This window comes from Jaculus jaculus, chromosome 6 (genome assembly GCF_020740685.1).
Source record: "Jaculus jaculus isolate mJacJac1 chromosome 6, mJacJac1.mat.Y.cur, whole genome shotgun sequence".
Classification (NCBI taxonomy): domain Eukaryota; kingdom Metazoa; phylum Chordata; class Mammalia; order Rodentia; family Dipodidae; genus Jaculus; species Jaculus jaculus.
This window is the reverse complement of record NC_059107.1, coordinates 139,990,328-140,016,965: the sequence shown is the minus strand read 5'-3', so window position 1 is coordinate 140,016,965 and position 26,638 is coordinate 139,990,328. Positions and strand designations below refer to the sequence as shown.

Genomic DNA, 26,638 nt, shown 5'->3' with positions numbered 1-26,638 from the left:
ATTTTGTATTTATGGGATAGAAAGAAGAGTTAAACAAAGGAAAAGGTCTCTTAGATACAGAACTTAACAGAAATGTCTATATATAATGTGCTGTGAAACTGGATATTTATTCCTCGTTATCACTGGAGATGTGAAAATATTAATTCTAATATGGCGCCTCTTTGTGATTGCATTTCACTTACGTGAGTACCTCTATTTTCAGAGAATATCTTTAAGGTTTTGTGTTTCATGGACAGCCCTGGACTTATCAATGGGTGACATTTTAGTAGTCTAGGAAATTCACTTTATTCTGGAAGAGTAAGACTGCACTTATTGAAGGGTAGATAGAAGCTGGTGGCTTTGTTTTTATAAAGTTTCATTTCATTTGTAAATGAACTGTCATATTAGAGGTCAAAAGAAAATGTAACTGAACCATGGGTCATATGCATGAACTATTTTTAATCACGTATATGATGTTTTCTTACTTCTGCCCTGGAATATATACTTTAAGCCAAATAAAAATGTTTTCGAGTTGCTTTAGATTTTTCTAATACATCATGAGAGACTATTATTAAATACCCATCATGAGAGAATCATTTATTTATTGATGTTTATTGTTGCTTTTTGCATTCATGTGTGTGATATGTGTGTGTGGAAGCCAGAGGTTGAAGTCTGGTTTCTTCCTCACTCCATCTTCACTTTAGTTAACTGAGACAGGGTCTCTCAAGTGAATGCAGAGCTCTCCAATTCAGCTAGTCTAGCTAGCCAGCTTGACCCTGAGATCCTCTGTCTCCTCCTTCTGATCACTGGGATTGGTGGCAGGCAATCATGCCCACTCAGCACTTATGTGGGTGCTGAGGGCCCAACCTCAGGTCCTCACGTGCATGGCAAAGGCTTTGGGGACTGAGCCATCTCCCCATCCTTCACCGTTTACTCTTTTAGTCATTGTGGTGGTTTCGTTTCCTGGTGTTACTTTAGATCTTAAGTGTTCCAGCAAAGATCTATTTGGTCCTCAGTGTGGCACTATTGACTGGTGAGATGGAGCCTTTTGGACATAGGAACTGGTGGACTAGTGGAAGGTCTTTGGGTCCTCAGGATGAAGTACGCAGTTTTGCTCTGCATGAACTCTTGTGCTGAGCTGCCTCATGCCTCACCACACGACCAAAAGCACCCGAACCAATGGATCATGGGCTGGACTCTCTAAAACTGTAAGCCCAAAGGAACTTTTTTTTTTTTTTTAATGAAATGATTATCTCAGGTGTTTGTTACAGTGTTAGAAAGCTAAATCACAGCCCAGGAAGCCAACCATAAACCAATTTAGCTTTTGGGATGTTTATGGGGATTATGTAATACTCATGGGATTAATACTCATGTGGAAAGTAAAAAAGAAAGATTAAGTAGAGGGAGAAGTTGGGCTGAAATGCAGTTACAGTAAAGGGCTCAGCTACCCACATGGAGAGTTTTTTTGTTTTTTTTTTTTATTTGAGAGCGACAGACACAGAGAGAAAGACAGATAGAGGGAGAGAGAGAGAATGGGCGCGCCAGGGCTTCCAGCCTCTGCAAACGAACTCCAGACGCATGCGCCCCCTTGTGCATCTGGCTAACGTGGGACCTGGGGAACCGAGCCTCGAACCAGGGTCCTTAGGCTTCACAGGCAAGCGCTTAACTGCTAAGTCATCTCTCCAGCCCCCACATGGAGAGTTTTGACGCTGGATGACCCTTCAGATCTGCCTCAAACTGTGGTGGTAGGGGTATAAAGTCCTTGTACCTCCATCAACTTAAAATTGGATGCGGGCTTCTTCCCAAGAAGGGATCATAAACTTCAGATGAACACAATTCCTTCAGACGGTTGAGAACTGAGGGCACTTAGTCACCACATTCCTATAGCTAGAGGGGAATAAAATTCTTTCTTTGATTCAGAAGAGAAGCTTGGATGGGTAGCTCAATGTAGGAGCCACAAGTTACCAGCCTTCAGTTCTGTGGTGAATGAGCTGTCAATATGAAAAAAATGCAAACCAGTATATAAACTATAAAGTACTAATTTCAACTCTTATGCCAAACTTCAAGATGCTTCTTTTTTCTTTTTGGTCTTGATAACATAAATCTAATATGCTTCCAGCATCATTCCTATTAATCACTGTGATGACTCTTAGGAATGTTCCACCCTCCAGAGTATCAGGAGAAGAATTAAAGATTCAAGAAGAGTGAGAAGATTCAGAACTAATATTTCCTTTCAAGTAATATCTTCCTACAAGCTTACATAAAAATATCAATCATTTCACTTGAATATTAAGTTTACTTGAGAAATTCCTGATGGAAGTCCTAGGACCTTCCACAAATTTCTGAAAGCTGAGGTTGGAACGGTGTGACTGTGTAGGGAGCTACTGAGTCCATGAGGGGATGCAGGAGAGTGAAGTCAGGTGGGAGTGGGAGAGGCCACAGGGGGCAAATAGGGTTCACAGAAAGTCATGCACTTGTGATGGTGACAGACATGTCAGGAAGAAGGGCACTGGGAGCTCAGCAGAGACAGTGAACAAAGCAATTAGGAATATGTTCTTAGAAGCCATCTGCCCGCAAACAGATCCGGACTTAGACGCTGGATAGCTGAGGAAGTATGGGAAGTCATTTATAATCTTCAGTTCACGGGGCTGTGGAGTTGGCTCAGTGGGCATGGTGTTTGCAGTGTAAGCTGGAAGACCAGAGTTCAGGTCCCCAGCACCCATGTCAAATGTTGGGTGTGGTGGTGCATGCCTATAACCCCAGGGCTAGGGAGGCAGAGACAGGCAGATCCTTAGGGATCCCTGGCTAGTTACTCTAGCTGAATTAGTGAGTTCTAAGTTTGGGAAGATAACCTATTTCAAAGAACAAAGTTTACTATAACAGAGGAAGATAGCCAATATTGACCTCTGGCCCCACATACATGTGTACCCGCATACACAGGGACATACATGCATACATGCACATTCAGCACACACACAAGCAAAAACAAAAACAATGTCCCAGGCTGGAGAGATGGCTTAGCAGTTAAGGTGCTTGCCTACAAAGCCAAAGGACCCAGCTTCAATTTCCCAGGTCCCACATAGGCCAGATATTTGGGATGGCACAGGCATCTGGAATTTGTTTGTAGTGGCTAGAGGTCCTAGCGTGCCCATCCCTGCCCCTCCCCTCTTTCTCTCTCTGTCCCTCTCTCTCTGCCTCTTTCTCTCTCTCTCTCACAAATGAATAAATAAAAATAAAAATATTCAAAACAAAAACATCAGTTCTCAATTTCTGACATATCAAAAGAGATAACGACAATTGTACCTATCTTTACTACAAACAAAACTCTGTAGTCATGTGCTTAAGTTCAGATTATATCTGTACATTAGTTTCCAATTGCTATTGTACCAAATTCACTGTGAACTTACTGGTTTACAACAACATAAATCAATTCTCCAATGAGTCCTGGATGCCAGAAACCTGAAATCTGTTTAACTGAGCTATATAGCATTATGGGATCAGTGGGGGTGAGTTCTTCCAGTAGGAGTGATACCCTATATTCCTTGGCCTGTGGCCTCCTTTTACCATTCTATAAACCAGGTTCCTTGCCCATCACTCCAACCCTGGCTTCCACCATCACCGTGCCGTTCCCACTTCATTGTGCAATCTCCCATGAGCGTCCTCTACTAAGAGCCCTTGTAATTCCATTTAGGAGTCACCTGGATAATCCAGTATTGACCATCCACAAAGTGCCTTTTTTCACAGTTCTGGGAATTCGAATGTGGACTTCTCAGGAAGACCATGATTCAGTCTGTCACATGTTTGATTAAATGAAGTTACTTACTTACTATACACACCATATTTATACCCTATCTTCCCAGTTAAGTTTTAGTAGTATTTTCTTATATTATTTCTATTTAACATTTTATGGTACTTCCACAAAGGTCGATTGTGCCAAATACGGATGGGTACCTGCTCAGTGATCCACAGCACATGCTGGCTTGATGGATTGAGACCAACAGAAAATGTATGGGCAGAAATGATGACAGATACCCAGGATGGCTCTGGGAAATGCTTACTCAGATTCATGATCTAAACTGGGCCATGTTTCAGAGTAAACATAGCAAATCAGCCAAACTGTGGGTGAACCAGTGCAACAGGATGCGTGGTCCCCTTGCATGAGAATGTATGGTGAAATTCTGCAGCCCTCTCTTCTGCAGTGGCTTCTTGGAGGGCAAGCAATGCAGATGCCATCGTTAGAAGCTGAAGGAGAGGCGTTCAATCTTCACCAGACGTGAAACAAATAAAATCTTTACTGCCACCGAGCTCTGGGGTTTATTTGTTAGCATAGCTCAGTCTCAGTCTGCTCTACTCTATCCTGACTGAAAGTTCTTGGGCTCCAGGGAGTTTGTTCTGCTCTGCCTGCATTTCTGAAAATTCCATCATCACAGTGAGAACTTAACTCCACTTAAAGGTCAGGGCTTTGAATCTCAGCAGCCAAGTTAGAGGAAGAAATTCTGTAGCTAGGTACCCTGCAGGTGGGATCCCCCCTGAGGGCTCTGTAAGGGTCTTGCCTGCATGCTTTTGACCTGGGACCCAGAAATGAAAACTCCACAGTTCTAATAATACTTGGCATTTCTTGATGCTTTTTCGCTTTCTTTCTTTCTTTCTTTCCCTCTTCTTTCTTTCTTTCTTTCTTTCCTCTTTCTTTCTTTCTTTCTTTCTTTCTTTCTTTCTTTCTTTCTTTCTTTCTTTCTTTCTTTCTAATGAAGAAGCTCACTGGGTTTCACTTCTTTTCACTTCTGGCAACTAGGAACCAAAGGTTCTTTTTTAGAGCAAAGGCTTTTCTAAAGAAGCGAAGTTCACGTTTTGTCCCAGCGACTTTGTTGCCTGAAATCAAAGCGAACCGGGCTTTGTTCCTCAGCAGCCAGAGCAGCAGCTAACCGAAGGGCAGACCTTGCGTGCACAGTGCGGAGAGAAGCCGGGCCACTGACTCCTCTGCTCTCCCCGTGAGCAGCTGCACACCCTCCTTACACAGCGGATGACAATGACCGGGAGTGCCTCACAGAAAAGCCCGAGTCTGCAACTTGCAGACACTTCACACCCATCAGTTATCTGACACCTTTTAGTATTTCTCTTAATGATTAGCTCTTGTCAGTTAATAGGGGCATGTGGAGAAGAAAAGAGTGAGAAAAGAGGAGGAAGGAGAGAAGAGATAGAGGAAGAAGGGTAGAGCAGGGGGAGAGGACTGTCAGTGCCTATTCCCTGCATGGCTAGTATTGGCTATGTGGCTAGTACTGGCTATGTGCCATGCACTGTGTCACTTCTGGTGAATGGCGATTCTGTTGGCAAAATCAAATGTGTGCATTTTCACAAGTGTCCTCTCATGAAAGGATAAGTTAAAGGGCTCTGCATGAATGATGCTGAATGACACAAGGCCAATCCCAAGAGATTACACAGTATGTGGCTCCTTTTATGTAACATTCTTCCAATTTGTTTTCTTCTTCTTTTTTCCTTTTGGTGTGTATGTGTGTTCATATGTGTGTAGATTGCATGCACATGTATGTGCATGCATGTAGAGGCCAGAGGATACCTTGGGTGTCATTTCTCAGTCACCAACTCCTTTCTTTGAGACAGGGTTTCTCACTGGCCTGGAACTTGCCAAGTGACTAGACTGGCTAGCCAGGGAACCTCGGGGCACCCGCTTGTCTCTGTCCTTCACCCCAACCCTCCAAGGATATTAAGCATGTAAAACTACCTGGTTTGTTTGTTTTGAATGTAGGTTCTGAGGATTGCACTCAGGTACTCTTGCATGCAAGTACTTTCCTAATGGAATTACCTCCCCAGGCCCTCCCTACACAACATTCTTGAAAAATGACAAAATCATAGAAGTGCAAAACAGATCCATGGTTGTCAGGGGTTGATGAGGAGATGGGCATAAGAACGTGGCTAGGAAAAAGGTGACAGGAATCATTGTGACAACCAAACTATTTTGTGTTTGGAGAAGATCAATGTCACTACACTGGTTGTGATGTCAGACTTTAGTTCTGTAAAGTTCTACCACTGGGGGGATGTGTAAAGGACATTGTATTCTCCCTTGTCCCATTCCTGTTCCTCTCCTCCCTTATTCTTTGCCCTGGAATTTCACTCAGGACCTCTCATATTCTATGCAGGTGCTCTACCATGGAATGACACCCTAGTCCTCTCTGTATTGTATCTTACAGTTAACTTCATATGAAGCTATAGTTAATTTTAAAACCATGATTAAAATTAATATTAAGGACATGCCTAAGATTTGACCAATCATCATCTTTTCTGTTGTTATTTTAGAGAGAGAGAGAGAGAGAGAGAGAATTGGTGCACCAGGGCCTCAGCCTCTGCTGTCCAACTCCAGATGCTTGTGCCACCTAGTGGGTATGTACAACCTTATGTTTGCCTCACCTTTGTGCGTCTGGCATACTTGGGATCTGGAGAATTGAACATGGGTCCTTATGCTTTGCAGGCAAGCATCTGAACCACTAAGCCATCTTTCCAGCCCTTCATTTGACATTTTGATAGGCTAAAAGTCACTAGTGAAAGGAGTTGCTAACAGTCAAATGATTCAAGTCAAATTACATTAATGCTGGGAAAATTAAGATGACCACAGTGTGTTGACAACTTCCCACAGGCATGGCCCTGGCATGGTAAAATGTACTAAGTACAGTTTTATATGGTTCAATATGACCTCACATGAGACTAGCTGTCAATAAATCATACATAAGGGATTGAAACCCAGAGAAACAAAGTAAGTTACTCATGGACACACACAAAAAAAGGTGGTATAATCAGGAATCCTATGTTGTTTATATCTACTAAGACATGTTTATGAGACCTTCAACAGAATCTAACTGGCCCGTATAAGGCCTTAAAGGATCAATACCTTATTGTGGACTGATTGAGCTAGAACTAAAGTATTGGTCAAGTGTTTTCTTATAAGGTACAACCTCCATCCTACCATACTGAGACAAGAACATATTGGTATTAGCTGCCTATGTTATAGGCTTAGAAAAAAAAAAAAATCTCTCAAAATCTCAAGAAGCCAGTGTCCAAAGTAAACAAGGAAAATGGGTAAATTTCCATCTGCTCTTTCTTTGTATATTTACCTACATTTGCAGAACATTTACTGAGAAAGACTTACAAAGGTTTGCCAAGTTTTTCAGCTGCATGCTGCAAAAAATCAATCATTCTCTTAAGATAAAAATGTCATTCCAGAGCTGGAGAGATGGCTCAGCAGTTAAGGTGCTTGCCTACAAATCCTAACAACCCAGGTTCAGTTTCCCAGTACCCTCATAAGGCCAGATGAACAAAGTGGCACATGCATATGGAGTCTGTATGCAACAGCTGGAGGCTCCAGTGTACCCATTTTCTGTTTGTCTCTTCTCTCAATCTCTCTCTCTCTCTTTCTCTCTCTCTCTCTCTCTCTTTCTTTCTCTGCTTGCAAATAAATATTTTAAAAAATTACTCAACTGTTAAAGTTGACACTTTGTTTGTCCTGGGACAACTCATTTATGTATCCCAAGATGGCCTCAAATTCACTAGGCAGCCCAGACTGGCCTTGACTTCATGTCAATCCTTATGTCTCCACCTCCCAAGTACTGGGATTAGAAGCACAAGCCATCTCAGTCAGCTCAAAGTCTAAAAAGTCTAAAAGGCAAAAACATTTTAGAAAACTAAATGAATGAAATAAAACTCAGCATTTAATGCAATGTTTAGCAAAGTAAAGATAAATGAGATTTACTAATGATATGCCTATCTCTTGACATTACACAAGGTGACCAGCCTCCAGGAAGTTCAGATGGGTGTAGAGTTACATCCAAAATGAAGCTGGGCTCAATTTCTCAAGGAGTACATAGACTTCTTGTTACGTAGACAATGAATACATATTATCATCTTCATGATAAGACCATGGTTTATATTGTACCCAAGCATCATTCTACCCCTTTCTGAGCATCTCACAAAAGCAGGTCTGGAACTCTGAGCACAGATAACGCAAAGGCTCTTGGTACCCTGATGAATGAAGTGTGTATTTCACCTTGACACTATTGCTGGCAAATCTCAGAGAGATGAACATTTTGAAATGCTATAAACAGCTTAGCCTTTTCTTAGCATTTTGAAGAGTGCGGTGAGAGTCTGGCCTTTTCCTAAGGGCTTTCTTTTTCCCTTAGCCAAATTTGACAGTCAGAAGAGAGCAGCGAGAGGATGGAATCAAAGTCAGCGCTGCGTTTTAAAAGCAGCGTGGAACCGATGTCATCTGGCATTGTCTTCAAAAGAATATAAGAATATTAAGTGGATGGCTTGTGAACTTACACACAAAGGGTACCCTTCACTTGAGGATGGAATGATAATGTTTCACAGAAGGAAGATGTAATTCTAGATACCCAGAAAATCTATTCATACAGCTCTTGGCTGCTCCACAAAAAGAAAGAAAACAAAAAGGGAGAAAGAAAATCTGCAATTCACACCCAAAAGAACTTACATTGATATAAGTAATTAATGCTTAGTAACTTCTTGACAAAGGACTATGTGGAACCGAGTGACGGATATAAATGACAGGTGGAGCTCCATTACTACCACTTACAAGGGTTTTGTTCTAAAGAAGCCAATGTAAAAAGAAAATAAAATCTTAGCTAAAAGAATGTAATCATCCTAGCAGAACCTTACAGGATTTAGCATTCTTTAAAAAAATGAAGTGGAAGCTGTCCCATGAAAACAGGGGTATGACCACCTCCAGCCACACCAGGAAGACTGCCTGGGTTGTTGGAAAGGGTATCTGAGAATTCAGCTTATCTATCCTCTCCCCTGAGTATAAACACTCTCTGTTACTTCATGATTGCCCCTGAGTATAGTCAGGGAGGACTTTTGATTTATCACCTGAGCAGGTTTCTCGAGAAGCCTCTGCTTAGAGGAAAGTGAAGTCCAGAAATTGGCTAGTGTGGTAGAGTGCATTTCTTCCAAAGAAGCCAGGCCCACAGCTCCAGACCCACATTCATGTAGATTGATTTGATATTTATTTTTCCAATAAGGAGGAAGGTCTATACCCAGTCTTCAATCTGCATGGATTTAGGACAAGCAGTAAAGATCCACTATGGGAGTGGCGTCTATGCCCAACTTTGGGTAGGGGCAGCTTTGAGGCCAATGGGGAGAAACCATGGTGGGGTGTATCCTATGTCCAACCTGTAATCAGGATGTGACAGATAATTCTGAGAGAGAACAGTGAGAGTGCAGGCTAGCTCAATAAGAGGCCACTGAGATGACATGGTCTTCTAGAATTTATGACTTATTAGAAGAGTTAGAAGTACCATGTGGGCCCAGAGCAAGTGGTAGCCTATGGAGATATGAAGAACAAAGCAATGTGGTCCTCATAGGTTTCCAGGGGAATGTGGTTGGGCTGAGAATAGACTACATGAGAGAAGTGACGGAGGCAGTGGAGAAGAGAGTGGAAGATAATGAACTCCTGTGGCCCTTCAAGGTCTCTAAGGGAAGGGAACTGTTCTGCTGCTGCCCTGCTCTAAAGACAGAGCCCAAGGCCAAGACTCAGGTGGTTTTGAGTCTCCCAGGCAACAAGAGGCTGGTCTTATTTTCATGCCTGGCCTTGATACCTGGGCAACACATTTTAAAGTGACATCTATGCTCCAATAGAGTGGGAAAGAAACATTGTGGGGGTTGTCTCTATAGCCATCTCTCTATCTCTCTTGACTCTCTCTTCACTCTTCTTTCCTCTGACCCCTCTCTCTCCTATCTCCCTTCTACTCTCTGTCTCCCCTCTCCCTTATGTATGATTTATGAGCAGCCACTTCATGTTCCTGCTACTATGCCTTCCTTGTCTTGATAGCCTGTCTCCCCTGGGATTGTAAACTGAAATATGAAATACACCCTTCCTTAAGTTGTGTCTTGTCAAGTATTTGGTAAGAGCAATGGGAAGAGTAGCTAATACAACACGTGTAAGTTAACCAAGATATTGAGGTTAAACAATTTGCAAAAGGTTTTATGACTAGAAAAGAGCAGAGCTGGGCTGGGATTTGGAGTTAAGCCCTTAACCCTTCACATTAACCACTGTGCACACCATGTCATAAGCCCTGTTATGATGCTCCTCAGAAGCATATATGGTTAGTGTCGCCTTTCCCCCTCCATGGCTTCAGGATAATGAGCATGCTAATGGCAAGCTCTGGAGTCTGCTAGTTGGGGCTGTGACAGTTACCTGCTGTGTGTTTTTTGGGAAATCCACCTTGCTTTTACTTAGTGAGACAGAGTTCAGAGGCTGGACTAAAACTCACTCTGTAGCTTCAGGAGGCTTCAAACTCATTGCAATCCTCCTCCTTCAGCATCTCCACTTCAAGGATTATAGGCTTGAACCACCCTATTTAGCTAGATAGGTACGAGAGTAAACTCTCTTACTTCTTAGCAAAATAATGATCCAGCTAAAATGTCAACTAGTCTTTTCCATACGTAAGCATATGCCTTATCCCTGTGTTCCAGACCATCAGTCTCATCTGCACAAGGCTTGTCTCTGTTTCTCCAGTGGGCCCAGGGCCCAGAGCCTGGCACTTGGCTGTAGCTCTCACGTGGAACTAACATTTGAAAAAGCAACAACTCCCTTCACTTCTCATTGTACTTGAGGATTTGTTCCATCCTTCCCATCCTTATAGCGAAATCATACATCATGCCTTTATCTCTTAACTTACTGCCAAATACACCTGTGTTTTGCCTCCTCTTTTGAAGGTCTTTCTAACCAGGGGAGAATGTTTTCGTGGATTCCCTAACCACGTTTGCATTTTCTTAAGGATACTCTGTTACTTTGCAATCATTTTTTCAAAGTAATGATATCCTTTGAACATAGGTCACTACATTTCAGTGAGGGAACTAGTGAGCACTCTTAAAAAGACAGCGGAGGTAGCCTATCACCTCTAGAGCTATGCTAAGAGACTGTCATGGGAGCAGAGGAGAGGTTCTATGGGTGATGTCACCCACACCAAGCTGCAGTCCTTGGAGGCCGAGACACGGGCTTTTCTGCCGCTTTCCAGTGCCCAGTGGCCGCCAGAGAGAAAGCACTTCACACATGTCTGCTGTACAAATGACCAAAATTAAAGCCCCAAAGTCCCTGTTAATGGCAGGGCTAGAACTGTCATCTGCAAGCTATCTTGAGAAGATATATCATGAGACATTGTTCCTTTAGCATTTATGAACACCTGCTGGGGGCCCAAAACTGAACAAAGCATTGAAGATGAAAATATAAGATCCAATCTCATTCTATATGACAAATATGGAAGCACATCGTTATCACACATTTTGATTAAAAATTATTAGGTGCAGAGAGAGGTTAGCACCACGGGCTGAGGAGAAAGTGATGGAAAGCCAGCAGGCTCAGTCAGGTTCACACAGGTTGGATGTGTTATTACCAACCTTAATACAGTAATTCAATCAGATGCCAGCATGGTACAGAAATCATTCCAGCTGTCATGCGGGAGTCATAAGAGGCCATATGGGGTGGGGAGGTAAGGGCCATCCCATGACAGAATACACTTTTTAGAAAAAAAAGGAACAAATAGTTCAATAAACAAAAAAATGCTGTCATAGTATAATCATTCCAGTCATTAGTAAATGATCAATAGCTGTCAATATCTTATGATAAATATATTAGAAATAGTCTTTTTCCAGTGCTGGAGAATGATTCCAGAGCTTAGTGAATACTAGGTAAGTATTTTATTGTATACCCAGCCCCTAAACAATAACATTTTTTTGAGGTAGGGTCTTACACTAGACCAGACTAACCTTGGAACTCACTCTATAGTCCCAGGCGGGCCACAAACTTACATTGAGCAGTCTACCTCATCCTTCAAAGGGCTGTGATTAAATGTGTATGCCACTGTACCTGACTCCAAAAACAAAAAAATTTAATAAGACATGATAGGACATGGGCACACTAAATTCAGCCATGTAAAAAGATGTGTATCAGTAAAGCACAGAGCGTCAGGGTTGAAGTCACAAGAATTTAAGTGTCATTAGGGATTGTGGGTGAAATTGAAAACATTTTAAAAAATATTTCATTTATTTATATGAGGGGGGAGAGGGCAAGAGAAAATGGGTGCACCAGAGCCACTAGCCACTGTAAACGAACTCCAGACACATGCGCCCTCTTGGGCAACTGACTTACATGGGTACTGGGGAAACAAACCTGGGTCCTTAGGCTTCTCAGGCAAGTGACTTAACCACTAAGCCATCTCTCCAGGCCCAAAACATTTTTTGAACCTCTCTATCTATTTTTTTTTAATTTGTTTTTTTCGAGGTAAGATCTCACTCTAGGCCAGAATGAACTGGAATTCACTATGTCATCTCAGGGTGGCCTCAAACTCATGGCAATCCTCCTACCTCTGCCTCCTGAGTTCTGGGATTAAAGGTTTGTACCACCATGCCCAGCCCCAAGACATTTTTAAGAAAGCAAGCTTTATTCTTTATAATAACTGTGAGAGCTAAGTGTTATCACCTCATTTTATGTAGGAGACAGCGAAAGCTTTCAGAAGTTAAATAACTTGCCTTAGGTCACACAACTGATAAGACTCAAGACTTGGATTCCAACTCAGGTCTGCCAGAATCCCAAACCCCCAGGTGTGATTCATCATGTGTCTTTTGAAAGTAATTTGTGTGATCTACTGCTAACTACCTGTATTAGTTACTCTCTGGTGGCTGTGATAAAATACCTGACAAAACAAACTTAAGGAAGGAAGGGTTTACACTGGCTCCCAATTTGAGGTTACAGTGCACCATGGCAGGAAAGGCATGGAGGCATGAGAGCAGACAGCTGCTCACGCTACACCTGCAGCCATGAAGCAAGCGGAGAGCAGTGAATACCAGTGCTCAGCTCACTTTCCCCTTTTTAGGCAGTTCATGGTAGCACACACATTTAGAGTGGGTCTTCCCACCTAAATGAACCTAATCTAAAACTTTCTCACAGACATGCCCAGAGATTTGTTTCTATGATGATTCTCAATTGTGTCAAGTTAACTATTGTAGTAGACAGCTCCACAATGTTGGGATGAGCATCCAACCAAACACAGTTTTATGGGAGGAAGGGATTTATTTCAAGCTTATAGATCCAGGGGGAGTTCCATCACTTGTAGAATAAACTGGCTCCCATTCATAAATCCAAGCAGAGAGAGAAACCACCACTACCCAGCTCACACCAAAGAGCAACCAGTACAATCCAGCAATAAGAAGAACGCCTGTGGGTCCCTGGATACTCAGGGCCGTGGTTCCCTGAAGGCATCCAGGCAACTGTGGAAAGCAGGCTCTTGAGCAGCTGTGAGCCTGATGAAAGAACCACTTTTAGGAGGCATCTCAGTGAACAGATCGTATATTTGTCAGGGAAATGGGATTACAAGCAGTTGAGAGTAGAAAGATGTTCCTAAGGGGATTGGTGGGTTCAAAGGTTGCTAGCCCATGCCTAGGGTTGTTCATTCCAGCAAGTAGGGAGAGTCAGGTAATCTACATAGTGGCAGGAAGAGGATCGCAGGGGGATGGGCTGTGTGTAGGCTGCTGACTGATAAGGAGTTTCCTAGGCAACTGGCCAAATGTCACAGGGCTATAGGCAAAGCCTAAATGCAGATGTGCTGGGCTTGGAGAGGGAGTAGTCTCCTAAAGCCTGGTGGTCCTTAGCTATGCCTGGCAGCTCAGGCCCATCTCCTGCAGGCTCCAGCCTGTGCCGGGCAGAGCCTAACAAACCCCCAGAGTTCAGACCTCTCAGCACACCTTTGGACTGGAATTCAGATCCACCCCAAAACACACCTTTGAGCTGAACCCCAGCATCTTCCCCCAGTGACACCTCCTCCAGCCAGGCAGCTGGAGACCCAAAGTTACAATAGCTTTAATGAAACATCTGAGTCTATGGGAATATGCATTCATACTACCACAACAACCAAGATTAACTGTCATACAAACATATTCAGATTGACAGATGCCTAGGGGGTTACTCAAGCACATGCCTGGTATCTTTCCAAAGATGATCAGCACGTGGGACAGTAATGAGGGGTAAGCCCCACCCTGAACATGAGCAGCACCATCTAAGAGGTGGAAGAAGGAAGAAGCTAGCCCCATGTGCAGGCAGCTCCCTTCCTGAGTGTGTCTGTCGCTGCCCTTGGTGACTGCAAACGTCTGACTCCAGCTTCCTGAACTTTTCAATATGGCTCACACCGATGGCTCTGCAGGAAGCTCCCAGACCTTCAGCCTCAAACTGGGCTGTATCATTGTTTACCTCTATTTTGTGGCTTCCAGCTTCCTGGACTGAGCAGCTACTGGGTTCTCTGACTCTCCAGGCTGCAGACAAGCCACGATGAGACTATATAGCCCCCAGTCATGTAAGTCACCCTAATAAAGTCTCTCTTTTCATTACACATATCCATGTGCACGTGCGCACGCGTACACACACACACACATTCTTCTTGTTCTTTGATTCAAGAGATCCTATTAAGAGAGATCTTACCCCTATATAAGCAGTGTTCCCATTCCATGTTACTCTATCATAAAAGCCAGCAATCATTTTTCTGTGAATGTACAGGAAATAACTTAGGTTTTATAGATCATATGGTTGAAACAGAAATCTAGACATCTTTTCTTGCTGTTGTTTGCCACTGACTAAGCCAGACTAGCCAGCCCATGAGTCTCAAAATTGCCCTGACTCTGCCCTCCCATTGCTGTTGGCATGACTGGATTATACACATCTGTACCACTTTGTGCCTGGCTTTACATGGGTACCAGGGATCTGAACTCTGATGGTTGGCAGACTTGCAGAACAAGCACCTTCATCTATGGAGTCATCTTGTCAGCTCCGATTTATAACTTTTTTACATAAGTTAATGGGGTGAGGCCCTCTGTACTTATATTGCATGTGTACTGTGTTTCTGTTCCCATAGCAAAAATACCACCTATGAATGACTCAAACACAATCTGAACGAAGAGGCACATACCTCTGTCAGTGGTGTGGGCTCTCTGTCACCTGCAAACAGTGACGCTATTTCAGAGCAGCATTTAATAATCATGTTCTGGAAATAAGAAGACAAAGGTGAGGTTGATATCATGAGTAAAATATTGTACATTTAAATATAACGTATACTTTATGAATGCCCTAGCTCCCAGGCTATGAAAGAGGGCATTGGCAACATAGTTTCTCACAGTCAGCTGGGAGAACTAAAAGGATAGGAGATAGTCATAAAATATAAGATCTGCAATTAATCATGAATACATGGCTTTAGAATTAATTTCATGTAGATTCATTGTTAAAATCCATGTTACAGAGGGATAACAAGGAAAACAGTTTACATCAAAATAAAGCCTTAGAAAATCACTTTTCTTCTGAGAAAAGAGTCATGGAATGTGGGAAGACATTACACAAACAGTGAACACTCAAAGAACATGGAATGAAGAGCTTCAGATCTGAGAGGATGTTAAGTAGGGGAAAAAATGACTGGGCATTGAGACAGAAATGGGCAGAGAGAATGAAAGGGAATAGAACCAACAGCATGCAGACATTGTCTACCAATGATCCTGCCCACGGGTGACTACAGGGACACAATTGTGTTTATGTGTGAACATCGGATCCAAGACAGATACACATAAGGGCAGGGCTAAAGCAGTCAGAGTCCCTGGTATTATAGCTTCATGAAGGACATGGGAGCACTGTGCTCAGCACTAGGCATGTGAGCTGAAGGTCAGAAGACAACTGATGGGCCTGAGGTGAGATGGGTCAGAGGAAGAAGAGATCAGCGAGAACTTGTGTCTCCTGAGTGGCAAGGGTCAGCCTTGGTTCATGATTCTCCGGTTATTTTGTTCTGTGAAGCCACTATGCCTTGCTTCCAGTCAACAGCCATGCGCGTGCTTACTGTAACTCTTATAGGTCCATGTGTCATCTACTCAAACTCAAATGTTCTCAAGAAAATGTCATTTTCCTTTACTTACAAGTAGTCACAACTACTGGACTGTCAGAGATAGGCTATGTCTACTTCGCAATACTGTCAGCATCCACGCTGAAGGAAGCAATGGCTTGTTTTTATGAGAGTATTAATATATACATGTCATAGCATTCAGGATATTGAAATGATAAAATCACATTCATTGTTAAAATCATACCTTTGCAATGTAAGGTAAAATCTTAAAGAAGCTATAACAATAGATCTTACAGCCCAAACCACGTTGTGTCTGTTTTAATGAGTGCACAAACACTGAAAAGAACAAATTTTAGAGTGACACAACTATGGAGAGGGACATGGAGAAGATAACAGAGATAGCAAAGTGTTTGTCTTATAAATATAAGGACCTGAGTTTAATCCCTAGAGCCAATGAGAAAAAAGGCATGATGCTACACATTTATAACCCTACCTTTGGGGAGGTGGAGACAAGCAGATCCCTGGGCCTCTCTAGCCAGCCAGGCTAGTCTAATTAGGCAAGTTCCAGGCCTGTGAGAGAATCCGTTTTAAGAAAGGTGGACAGTGTTCTTAAGGAACGCTGCCCAAGGCTATTTGTTTTCTGGCCTCCGCATGCATGTACACACACACACACCAAACTACTGCTAATGAAATTCAACTTAAGATGATATTCAAGACAGTCTATGGGGTGCTGTAGGACACAAAGATGAAGAAACAGACCCTAGATTTTACTAAAGGAAATGGATTAGTGCACAATTAGGTTCAAAGCCAAGTAGAATGTGGTCAAAACACATGTAGTTATGACATGTTATAGGATCCTAGCAGTGGGAAAGAGTAATTCTTAGTATGAAGAATAAGGAGGACTTCATGGAAGAAGGTTCATGTGAACTGATCCCGAAAAGAAATGAAGGGTTTCAACTGGCAGTGAATAGAGAAGAGGGATTCTGGGGGATAGGGGTCCATGACACAGGCAGCAGGCATCCAAGGAACACAAGGAACGTGCTGAGCTCTTTTCTGTGTTGATGCTCAGAAACTATGACAGTGGCAGTGGCAACGGCCTTGAGAAAAACACCATAAAAGCTCATTTCAAATCAGGAGTTTGGATTTTACTATGTGAGAAGCAGACTTCCTTACAAACACGATTCTGATGTCAGTTGAAAGATCAACTGTCCTGGAAAGAGACAAGAGGAAGAGGAACCAGCTAGGAGGCCACTCAAATGATTGGATCTCGTGAGCCATCTTCATGAGACTATGAAGGGCCATGCAGGTATGCACATGGTCCTGACTGGTCAGTACACCTGACAACATCCCTCCAGGTTGCCAGGCCACATCACCACACAGAGGAAACCATGCTTCTACTCTCTTTCATCCATATTTCTATATTTCTCTTTAAATTCTCCAGACTTGTTCAAAGTATGCTTTCTCTATGTAAAAAAGTTTTCAGTAACAGCCACGATAGGTTACTGTCATGATTGCATCAAAGCCATCAAGGAAAATGACACTGTCTATAGCATTAATCATTTCACATAACAGATGAAGAGGGCAATGCTACCTGATAGATGCCTCCACCTACCTGTCTCAACATTCGTCAAACAGAAATGTTGCTTCAACAACATTCCATTGCTCTGACTTTATTTGAGGTAACCCACATATACGCACTGTGAAATTGGACAGTTTGAGGTTGGGATGGTAGGCACCTCACATGTCCTTGCTAGCACAGAAATGAAGACAGGGAATGCACTGAGCTCATGTCTCAGTCAGAAAGTGATAGGAAGCATGGCTATTTCTGGAGAGGGGCATGAGTGTGGGATGACCATTGTTCCAGATTTTCCACTTCTTCCTTAAAAAGAACACTTGTAGACTCAGTGAGAGGTGGCTCACTGAGTGACTTCAAGGTATTACAGCTTATTTGGGGGCTTATTAAAATCCTAGTCATCCTTTCACTATAAGAAAAAATTCCTAACTTGTCTTCAGCGTCCACATTCTTGTGTTCCACACTTCCCTTTTATACCACTGTGGTTGTTTAAGCAGATCACAGGAGTATTATAAAACGCTCTTAGTTACAACCAACTTTCCAGCCTCATCTCCCGCTGTACTACTCCTGTGCTTTAGCCACAGCACATGTATTATTGGCCCCTGCACTTAAGACACGGTTCATAACCTTCACATTCCTCCTCTTACTCTATCTTTTGTATAGGATGATTGGACTTTAAAGGTTCCACAATAACTTTTAAGAAGCACATAACTGTGTTTCTTGGGCTAGATGTTGGAGATATAAAGATGGAAAAGATTCCTGGGAAAAGGGATCAGAGTCAAGAGAGAGGAAGAGACAGATAAACAACTCATCACTATAACACAGTAAGCGCACAGTATAATTGAAAGTAGATGCAAAATCATCCTTATTTCATCTATAGGAGCTATAAAAATGCTGTCTGAGGGGCTGGAGAGAGGGCTTGGCAGTTAAGCGCTTGCCTGTGAAGCCTAAGGACCCCGGTTCGAGGCTCGGTTCCCCGGGTCCCACGTTAGCCAGATGCACAAGGGGACGCACACATCTGGAGTTCGTTTGCAGAGGCTGGAAGCCCTGGCGCGCCCATTCTCTCTCTCCCTCTATCTGTCTTTCTCTCTGTGTCTGTCTCTCTCAAATAAATAAATAAAAATTTTTTAAAAAATGCTGTCTGAGCTTTTGTTTTTAAACTACTACAGAGCCTAGCTCAGCTTTCTCTCTCCTAACTAATACACAGTCAATATCAGTGATATTAAAAAACAATAAGTTGGAATTGTTTTCATCAACAACTGTACCATGGACAAGGACAGAGCCTAGTCTTATCCTTATAGAGTCCATAAAATGGGGAAATAAAAAGCTGTACATAATAAAGAGCTAAGAGTGAGCAGGAAGGGGAGAAAACCCAAGACATCTGGGAAGACCCTGTTGGAGGGAGAGCTTTAGGATTGTGAGACAAATACGGCCTCAGTTGTAGGACTGTTGTGGTGGACATCAGAGAGACACAATAGCAAGACAAGTGCTGCTACGATGTGCATATGGTACCTGCTTTGGAAAAACTCAGTCTTGGATGTTCCCATGAGAGATTCTCTAAAGATGTAGATTACTTTCTGTGGTTTTGAATATCAGATTTTGAATGCCACATTTTGCTAAGAATGGGCTCCCAGGAGCCTGGGGTCACTAGAAATAATCTGAGAGAACCTATGGCCATACCCATAAAATGGTTAACGTCCTCCATGACAGAAAATCAGTTGTATTGATTTTCAAATATCCTCACCTCCCCAAAACTGAAAAGTGGTCCATGCAATGGTTGTTTAGAAATAATTTGATAGTGGTTGTCAACTTCTGATTGAATATTTACTGATACTTCATATACTTTCATATTTGGGATATGTTAATTTTATGGTCATTGGAATTGCTTAGCACCATCCAGGCATTCCATAAATATTTGTGGAGCCAATCTTGGGCAATTCTGCAAACATGTAGTAAGCTTCTTATGTCAGTATACTATCAATCCAAATAAAGTGTATGCATCTTAAAATCAGGATGGTTTGCATCTTTTCTATGTTTTAAAGTACCTAACACAGTTAAGTTATGATTGGCAACTTAATATAATTCAGTCATGCGGGCCCAGTGTTGTACAGAAGGACACACAATGGTTCATGTCAGAAGATATTGATGTATCTGTTGTATAGCTTTCATAATTCATTTAAAATCAATATCTGCGTTCAAAAGTTTCTGGCTTTGTAAAAGCTAAACAGAAGAAAAAGAACAAAGGAGGAATTTGAGGAAAAAAATAAAGGAAGGTTTAAGAAAGAACAGATCTACTACCCCACATATGAACCAAAGACACATATTTTAGACCCTTATAAGTCCCAACAAAACACATGTAATAGAAATACATTTGTCACATTATAGAAGTCATGAAATTCTGTCCAATTCCAGAGGAGAACTAATGTCTTTAAGTGACCTAGTTAACTTCTAATTAGCTCAAAATGAAGATTGTCCTGACAACAAACAAGCAAATTTAGTCAAAGAGATTTGATATAATCCAGAAAGGATTTTTGTTTGTTTGTTTGCTTTTTAAGTACTGGTTAGTATTGTGTAAAAAAGAATTTATATGTTCCTCTTACCTCATCCTTCAAGTGCTTGAACTAACTTGCGTACAGATTCATCCAAATATCCTAATTTCTTCTATCCGGTGATATTCCTTCCTATACACAACTAAAAAGAACTGAAACCTCTCTAATTGAAAGCTACAGAAATACATTCTACGTGCATGAAACAAATACAAGCACATGAGATTAAAGGGAGCTTGATTGACTCAAGTGTTGGTCTTACCACACACACCAAGTTGGGACATGACAGCAAGTCATAAACCTTCCTCAAAGAAAGGTAGGTCCTCTGCAGGCCTTCCTCCACTTAGGTTCAAACATCACTTCCACATCTCTATTCATTCCTGACTTGTTTATATTTATAGTCAACTTTTTGATTGAGCTACTTGGCTTATTGTGATCAATTTCACCCCTGTTCCTGAATACCATGGTCATTCTGATAACTGTCATTCTGCATACAGAGCCCATCTTCGAGTTAGGACTATTTACAGAGGAGGAAAACTGATTCTAGGACAGAACAGCCTAAGTAGTGAGGCTACACAGTGGAGCACCGACTGGAGGCCTTATTCTTACTAATGAATACTCACCTTCCTGCCTCAGATGATGGAAATTAAAAAGACTGGTGGGTTTGGGAGAAAATCTTCCATATGTTCTTCATATATGGAGAAATTGTTCCATATATGAACTATGTAGGAGCAATCATAGGGATAATTTCAGCAAAGCATATTCTAGACTATGACTTCACAATAGCTCTCTGAAAAGTTTTGACTGAAAAACTGTGATTGTAAGTACACTGCAAAAGAAGTGTGAAATGAAGAGATGAGAGGGCAACATGTTGTTTTTAAGAGAAATATATATATCAATATCTACATCAAAAATCTCCTGAGTTTGAGATAGTTTGGACTATTTGACCTATTAGAAGATTCATTCTAAGCACTTACCAGTAAATCTCGAAATTCATGTTGTGACATCTGAGGGCACTGAAGACAATATGGAACCAAAATTCTAAGACCATCTGCTCTGTGATAAATCTAAGCACAGAGCACAGGAGACGCAAATGCTGGAAAGTGGTATTTTGCAAAGGCTAACTACGCTTGCCTGATATTCTCTTACATCTGGGATGGTTGCTTTCATAATAATGAAAAATGCATTTACTCATCGTACTGGTAAATTGAGACTGAAAATGTCAACAAGTATACTCGGAACATCAGGGAAGTTGCCAGCTTTCATGCATTCACATAATGAAAGTGCATAGGTAAGGCAAGTAAGAAAATAAAGAGATGGCTTAGTGATTAAGGCACTTGCCCACAAAGCCAAAGGACCCAGGCTTAATTCCCCAGCACTCACATAAAGCCAGATGCACAGGGTGGTACATGCATCAGAAGTTTGTTTGCAATTGCTAGAGGCCCTGGCATGCCCATTCTCTATCTATCTCTCTTTCTCTATCTCTCTCTTAAGTAAATTAATAAAAAAAATTGACACACAGAGATATTTCTTCCTACCCCAAACTAAAGGCTAACCCCACAATGCACTACCCATTTACCTCAACAAGGAGGGTCCCTGTGGAGGGGAGGACAGGAAAGAGGCTAACAATGGTACCAACTTGACTGTATTCACTGACTACAAAAATTTAAAAACAATAGTAAGGATTAAGAATTAAAATTTTCTTGTTCTTGGGAACCAATTAAATATTAGTCAAAAAGAAAAGATCTACCAGCCTGAAAAAAAAAGATTCTAAAAGCTTTCAGAGAAGATTAGCAGGGACAGGCCCCAAACTGTTGAGACTTCAGCCAGCAAAGCAGCATGGAGAGGCCCAGAATTGGAGCTGTGCATCTGGTCTGAGAGCACACTGGTAGAAAGAAAGGTGTGTCTATGAAGAAAATGGGACTGAGATTATGTAATCAGTATGGGCCTCTGAATAAAAATGTATGGAGGAGGGTTGAAGAGATAGCTTAGCAGTTAAGGTACTCACTATGAACCCTAAGGACTCATGTTTGACTCCAGATCCCACGTAAGCCAGATGCACACTGACACAAGTGTCAGATTTTTTGAGTCAGTATGTTTAGAAGACATTCAAAGGAAAATTTAATGTCTAAAAGTTGAGTCATAACTGGTACTATAAGTAGAGAACATAGAAGGCAGAAGAATCATTAAATTCCAGTTTAATTTTTTTGTTTATTTTTATTTATTTGAGAGCGGCAGACAGAGAAAGAGGCAGAGAGAGTGAAAGAGAATGAGCACGCCAGGGCCTCCAGCCACTGCAAACGAACTCCAGATGTGTGCGCCCCCTTGTGCATCTGGCTAACGTGGGTCCTGGGGAATCGGGCCTCAAACCCAGGTCCTTAGGCTTCACAGGCAAGTGCTTAACTGCTAAGCCATCTCTGCAGCCTATTTTTAAAATTTTTTGTTTAATTTTATTTATTTATTTGAGTGCAACAGAGAGAGGAAGAGGCGGGGGGGGGGGTAATTCCAGTTTAATTACATAGTTCTGCTTTGATGAAGTAAAAAGTCATTTAAACATTTATGTGCAATGGTATCCATCCTGCAGTAGCAACGGCATTTCAATTATTTCATAACATACTTACTTCCATATCTATATCAACTGACTTCTGTTCTGTTCCAGGTAATTCATATATGTTTTCATCTGAAGGGACTTCAGGAAATGCCGGCAATGATAATTCAGCTATTTGTGCCAGATTAGACAGGTTCTCATGAATTGCAATGACTCTTAAAAATAATAAATACATATATGTGTGATTTATTGGAAAAGTGAAGAGAAACATTGGTCTTAGAATCAATAATATACATATATAAGCCTTTATTTATTTAAAAGATTTCTGACATTCCCAAATTTCACCCGTTCAATCATCATTCAAAAAACACAAGTGGAGACAGTTCTAACTCTCATATGTTTATGTCTACTTATTCACTGTGATTACAATGTGTACAATGCAAGAAGGGCACCCACCCAAGTTATTGCTAATGATGAGAATGAAGAAAATCAACATAAGAGCAAGGAAACTCAAGGCAATCAATAAGATCCCCTCGAACATCAATCTTAATGGCATGCTATGGTTGTCTGGCTGACCTAGGTAAGATGTGTGGCAAGTCAGCAACATTTTGAAAAGGCCAGTGAGGTCATGACACTACTTCTGTGTGTGTGTGTGTGTGTGTGTGTGTGTGTGTTGGGTGGGGGAATAAAAACGGAGAAAATGAAGACCAATGGGAAAGCAAGAGCACAGGAAGATGCAGGGTGCACAGTGGTAGTGATGCTGAGAAGGAAACTGTTAGGTGCCTTAGGGCAGTGAACATTGGATGCTCTGGGGGCACTGGAGTATCAGAGGAATGGGGCCAAAGGTGCGGTGCTTACTAATACTTAAGAGAGGCAAACAGCCACCACATGCTCCTCAGTGATGCTGCCTTACAGGAACAACATGAATGTGCATGTTATCATCCAAGGAAGGAGGGAAATTCCATTATGCAAAATGAGTAGACGATCCAAGGTTAGCATAGGAGTATATATAAGGATTTAAGTCTCCCTTTTTCTACAGCATCATCATTAGCAACATGGTACAATACTTGATGGCCTCATGGATAGTTCTATGGAGTAAAAAGTTTGGGGAAAACCTTTATTTGGATATAAAAGGATTTTGATTTATGTAGTGTGTGGTTTCTTTTTGTTTAGTTTTATCTATTTAAAAGGCAACAATTAAAATGCAAAGTTGAGGGCTGGAAACATGGCTCAGTGGGTAAAATCACTCACTGTGCAAGCATGAAAGACCCAAGTTCAATCCCCAGTACCCATGTTAAAAATCCAAGCATAGCCATGCACGCCTGTAACCCCAGCACTGAATGATGGGGACAGAGACAAGGGGATCACTGGAGCTCTCTGGTCAGCCAGTGTAACTATAAGACAATGCAAGGTACAGTTTCAGTGAGAGATTCTGTCTCCCGAAAATAAGGCAGAAGAGCAATAGGACAGCTGACATCCATTTGGGGCATGTGCATCTGTACATACATTGCACACATCCACAGTACATACTACACACATCAAAAAATAAATAAAATAAAATGTAGAGCTTTGTCATTAAAGTTTGCTCAAAATACTTGCCCACTAACAAAATGAGTCATCTCCAGTAATGGTGGAAAACCAGAAGAGACCAGAGTCCAGTGACTTAGTGAGTCACACTTGGTTCCAGCACATAGAACCTGTCCAAAAGTCTTACCCGGTCCTCCTTCTCTGAGCCCTGTAGGAAGTTACTTAGCCACTGTGACCTCTGACCCTGAGATCCCTCTACTTCACAACTGGAATAATATGCCCCACATCATCTAATTCATAGGATTCATAAATGGGAAAGAATATAAGTGAATATTCTTAACTATAAAAACGTTCACATAAAGGAAAGTATTTTGAAACACTATTCTTTATTTGACTACCTAGGAAAAAGAATTTTTGTGTTTCTTTAAAAATCACGTAGGGCTGGGAACACAACTTGGGGGTGTAGTGATTCTCTGGCATTGTGTGCAGGGCCCTGGGTTTGAGCCTCAGCACCTCAGAAACAGTCAAACAAGAAGTCACAGCTTTCTAACTTCCTGCTATAATGCTTGGGGTTGTTGGAAAAGGAAGCCCACCATGAACATTGAGGTGTTAACAAACACCCAGATTGCAATACCCACTTCAGGGAAAATGCTCAGTGCTCTACCAAGAGCAACCTTGGACTCGGCAAAGCAAGCTGGCCTTTGAGCAACACTTCCTAAGTCTGTTGCTTAGCTATGTGAGCATACAACATGGGCCTAGATTTTCTGCTATTTTGCTTAAAGTGAGAGGAGAAAGAACATTGTCAGGTGACCCTGGATCTCAACCTTAAACCTAATCCTCCTGGCCTCACCTGACCAGGTTCCTCTTTCTCTGGTCAGCTTTTGCTTCACCCCTTCACCCCTGGCGTGCACACACACACACACACACACACACACACACACACACCTTATTCTTTTCACCTCCCCCTTTCCAGCTTTTTGAACCTCCATCCTATCTGATCTACAGCATCCCTCAAGGTCTCTGCTCTCAGACTCCTGGGCAGTCCCTCTCCCAGGCTGCAGGGCCCAGAAGGAAGGATGCAGAGAGGACAGTAAACTTTGGTCACAAAGGTGTAATTGCCACTTGTATCTTTGAACTACACAGAAGCCTTTACGTTTATGAGTTTATAAGAACATTTTTTTCTCCGTTGCTGTAAGAAATACACCAAAGAGTAAAGGGTCTTTTTATTCTTTATGAGAATTTAAATAGGAGAAGATTTATTTATTATTGACAAAAAATTCATTATTTACAAGAATAAATATTGAGGAGGATCTCCTCTGGCCTATTTTCTCCGGCATATACTCTCACTTTGCCTTTGAAGGGTGATTGAGTAATGCTCTCGCCACTTCCATCAGATTGTAAGACTGCCAGTCTGAGCTAGAGAAACAATCCCTTTTCATGACACTACCAAAGGGCAGGACAGGTAAACATGGCCAGGCTGGATCCTCTCTGACAGGCAGTGTGTCCTGTGACCCTGTTTTGGCTAATACTACTGTTGATTACAGTGCACTAAAATTAAGAACAAACTGGAATGTAAAAAGCAGCCTGTTGTGATGGTTTTATATGAAAATTGCTCCCCAGAACCTCATGTGTTTGTATTCTTTTTTTAAAATTATTTTTTTTAATTAATTAGTTTTGTACTCAGTGAATACAGTCTAGTTGGTACCATTATTAGGCTCGTCAGTGTCCTACCCCCTCCCCCTGACCCCTCCTTGTTGAGGTATACGGGCCATGCATTGTGGAGTTAGCCCACAGTTATGTGTAGGAGAAATATGTCTGCTTATCATGACCCAACATGGGGCTCTGACATTCTTTCCGCCCCCTCTTCCACAAAATTTCCATGCATGTGTTTGTATTCTTAATCCCCAGCTGGTGGCAATGTTCTGTTCTAGAAGGAGGTGGAACCTTTGGGAGGTGGAGCCTTGCCAGAGGAAGTGTGTCTGTCATTGGTGTGGGGACCTTGCGTTGTTACAGCCCAGTCTTGCTGGCCGTCTCCCTACTTCCTTCCTACTGATGGCACCCCTACTATGTTTCCCCACAGTGATGAAACTTCACTTGAAACTGTAAGTGAAAATAAGCCCTTTCCTTCCCTAAGCTGCTTCTGGTTGGGTATTTTGTCCCTCTTTTCCTTTATCCCTGGCCTTATCCCACTGGGGATGCTCCTCAGTAGGATATCAGGTGCCTATAGCTATGTGGATTTATATCTGGATCTTCCATTTGTTTCATTATTCTTTTTTTTGTTCAAGACTGCTTTTAGCTACTCAGGTTCTTTTGTGCTTCCATCTGAATTTTAGATTTCTTTCCCAATCTCTGTGAAAAGTGACATTTTAACTTTGATGGGGTCTGCATTAAGCCTGTAGATAATTTTGGTAATAAAGCCATTTTCACTTCATTACTTCTGCCAATTAATGAGCATAGGAATTTCTACTTTTAGTGTCTTCTTCAATTTCTTCAATGTTTTGAACTTTTCCTTCTTGAGATCTTATACATATAACTCATGTTGGTTATAGGTTGATAGTATACAGCCTTTATTGTG

At 41.8% G+C, this 26,638-nt stretch overlaps 1 protein-coding gene across 1 annotated transcript in view; it reads right to left on the bottom strand.

Moving 5' to 3' along the window:
* Positions 1-26,638, bottom strand: part of Cfap54 (cilia and flagella associated protein 54) — a 290,039-nt gene that overhangs the window by 10,288 nt on the left and 253,113 nt on the right. Inside the window, exons 66-67 of the mRNA XM_045152254.1 lie at positions 22,610-22,751; positions 14,955-15,029 (exon numbers count right to left, since the gene is read on the bottom strand). Coding sequence (XP_045008189.1) covers positions 14,955-15,029; positions 22,610-22,751 — 217 coding nt within the window. The remainder of the gene's footprint in view (positions 1-14,954; positions 15,030-22,609; positions 22,752-26,638) is intronic.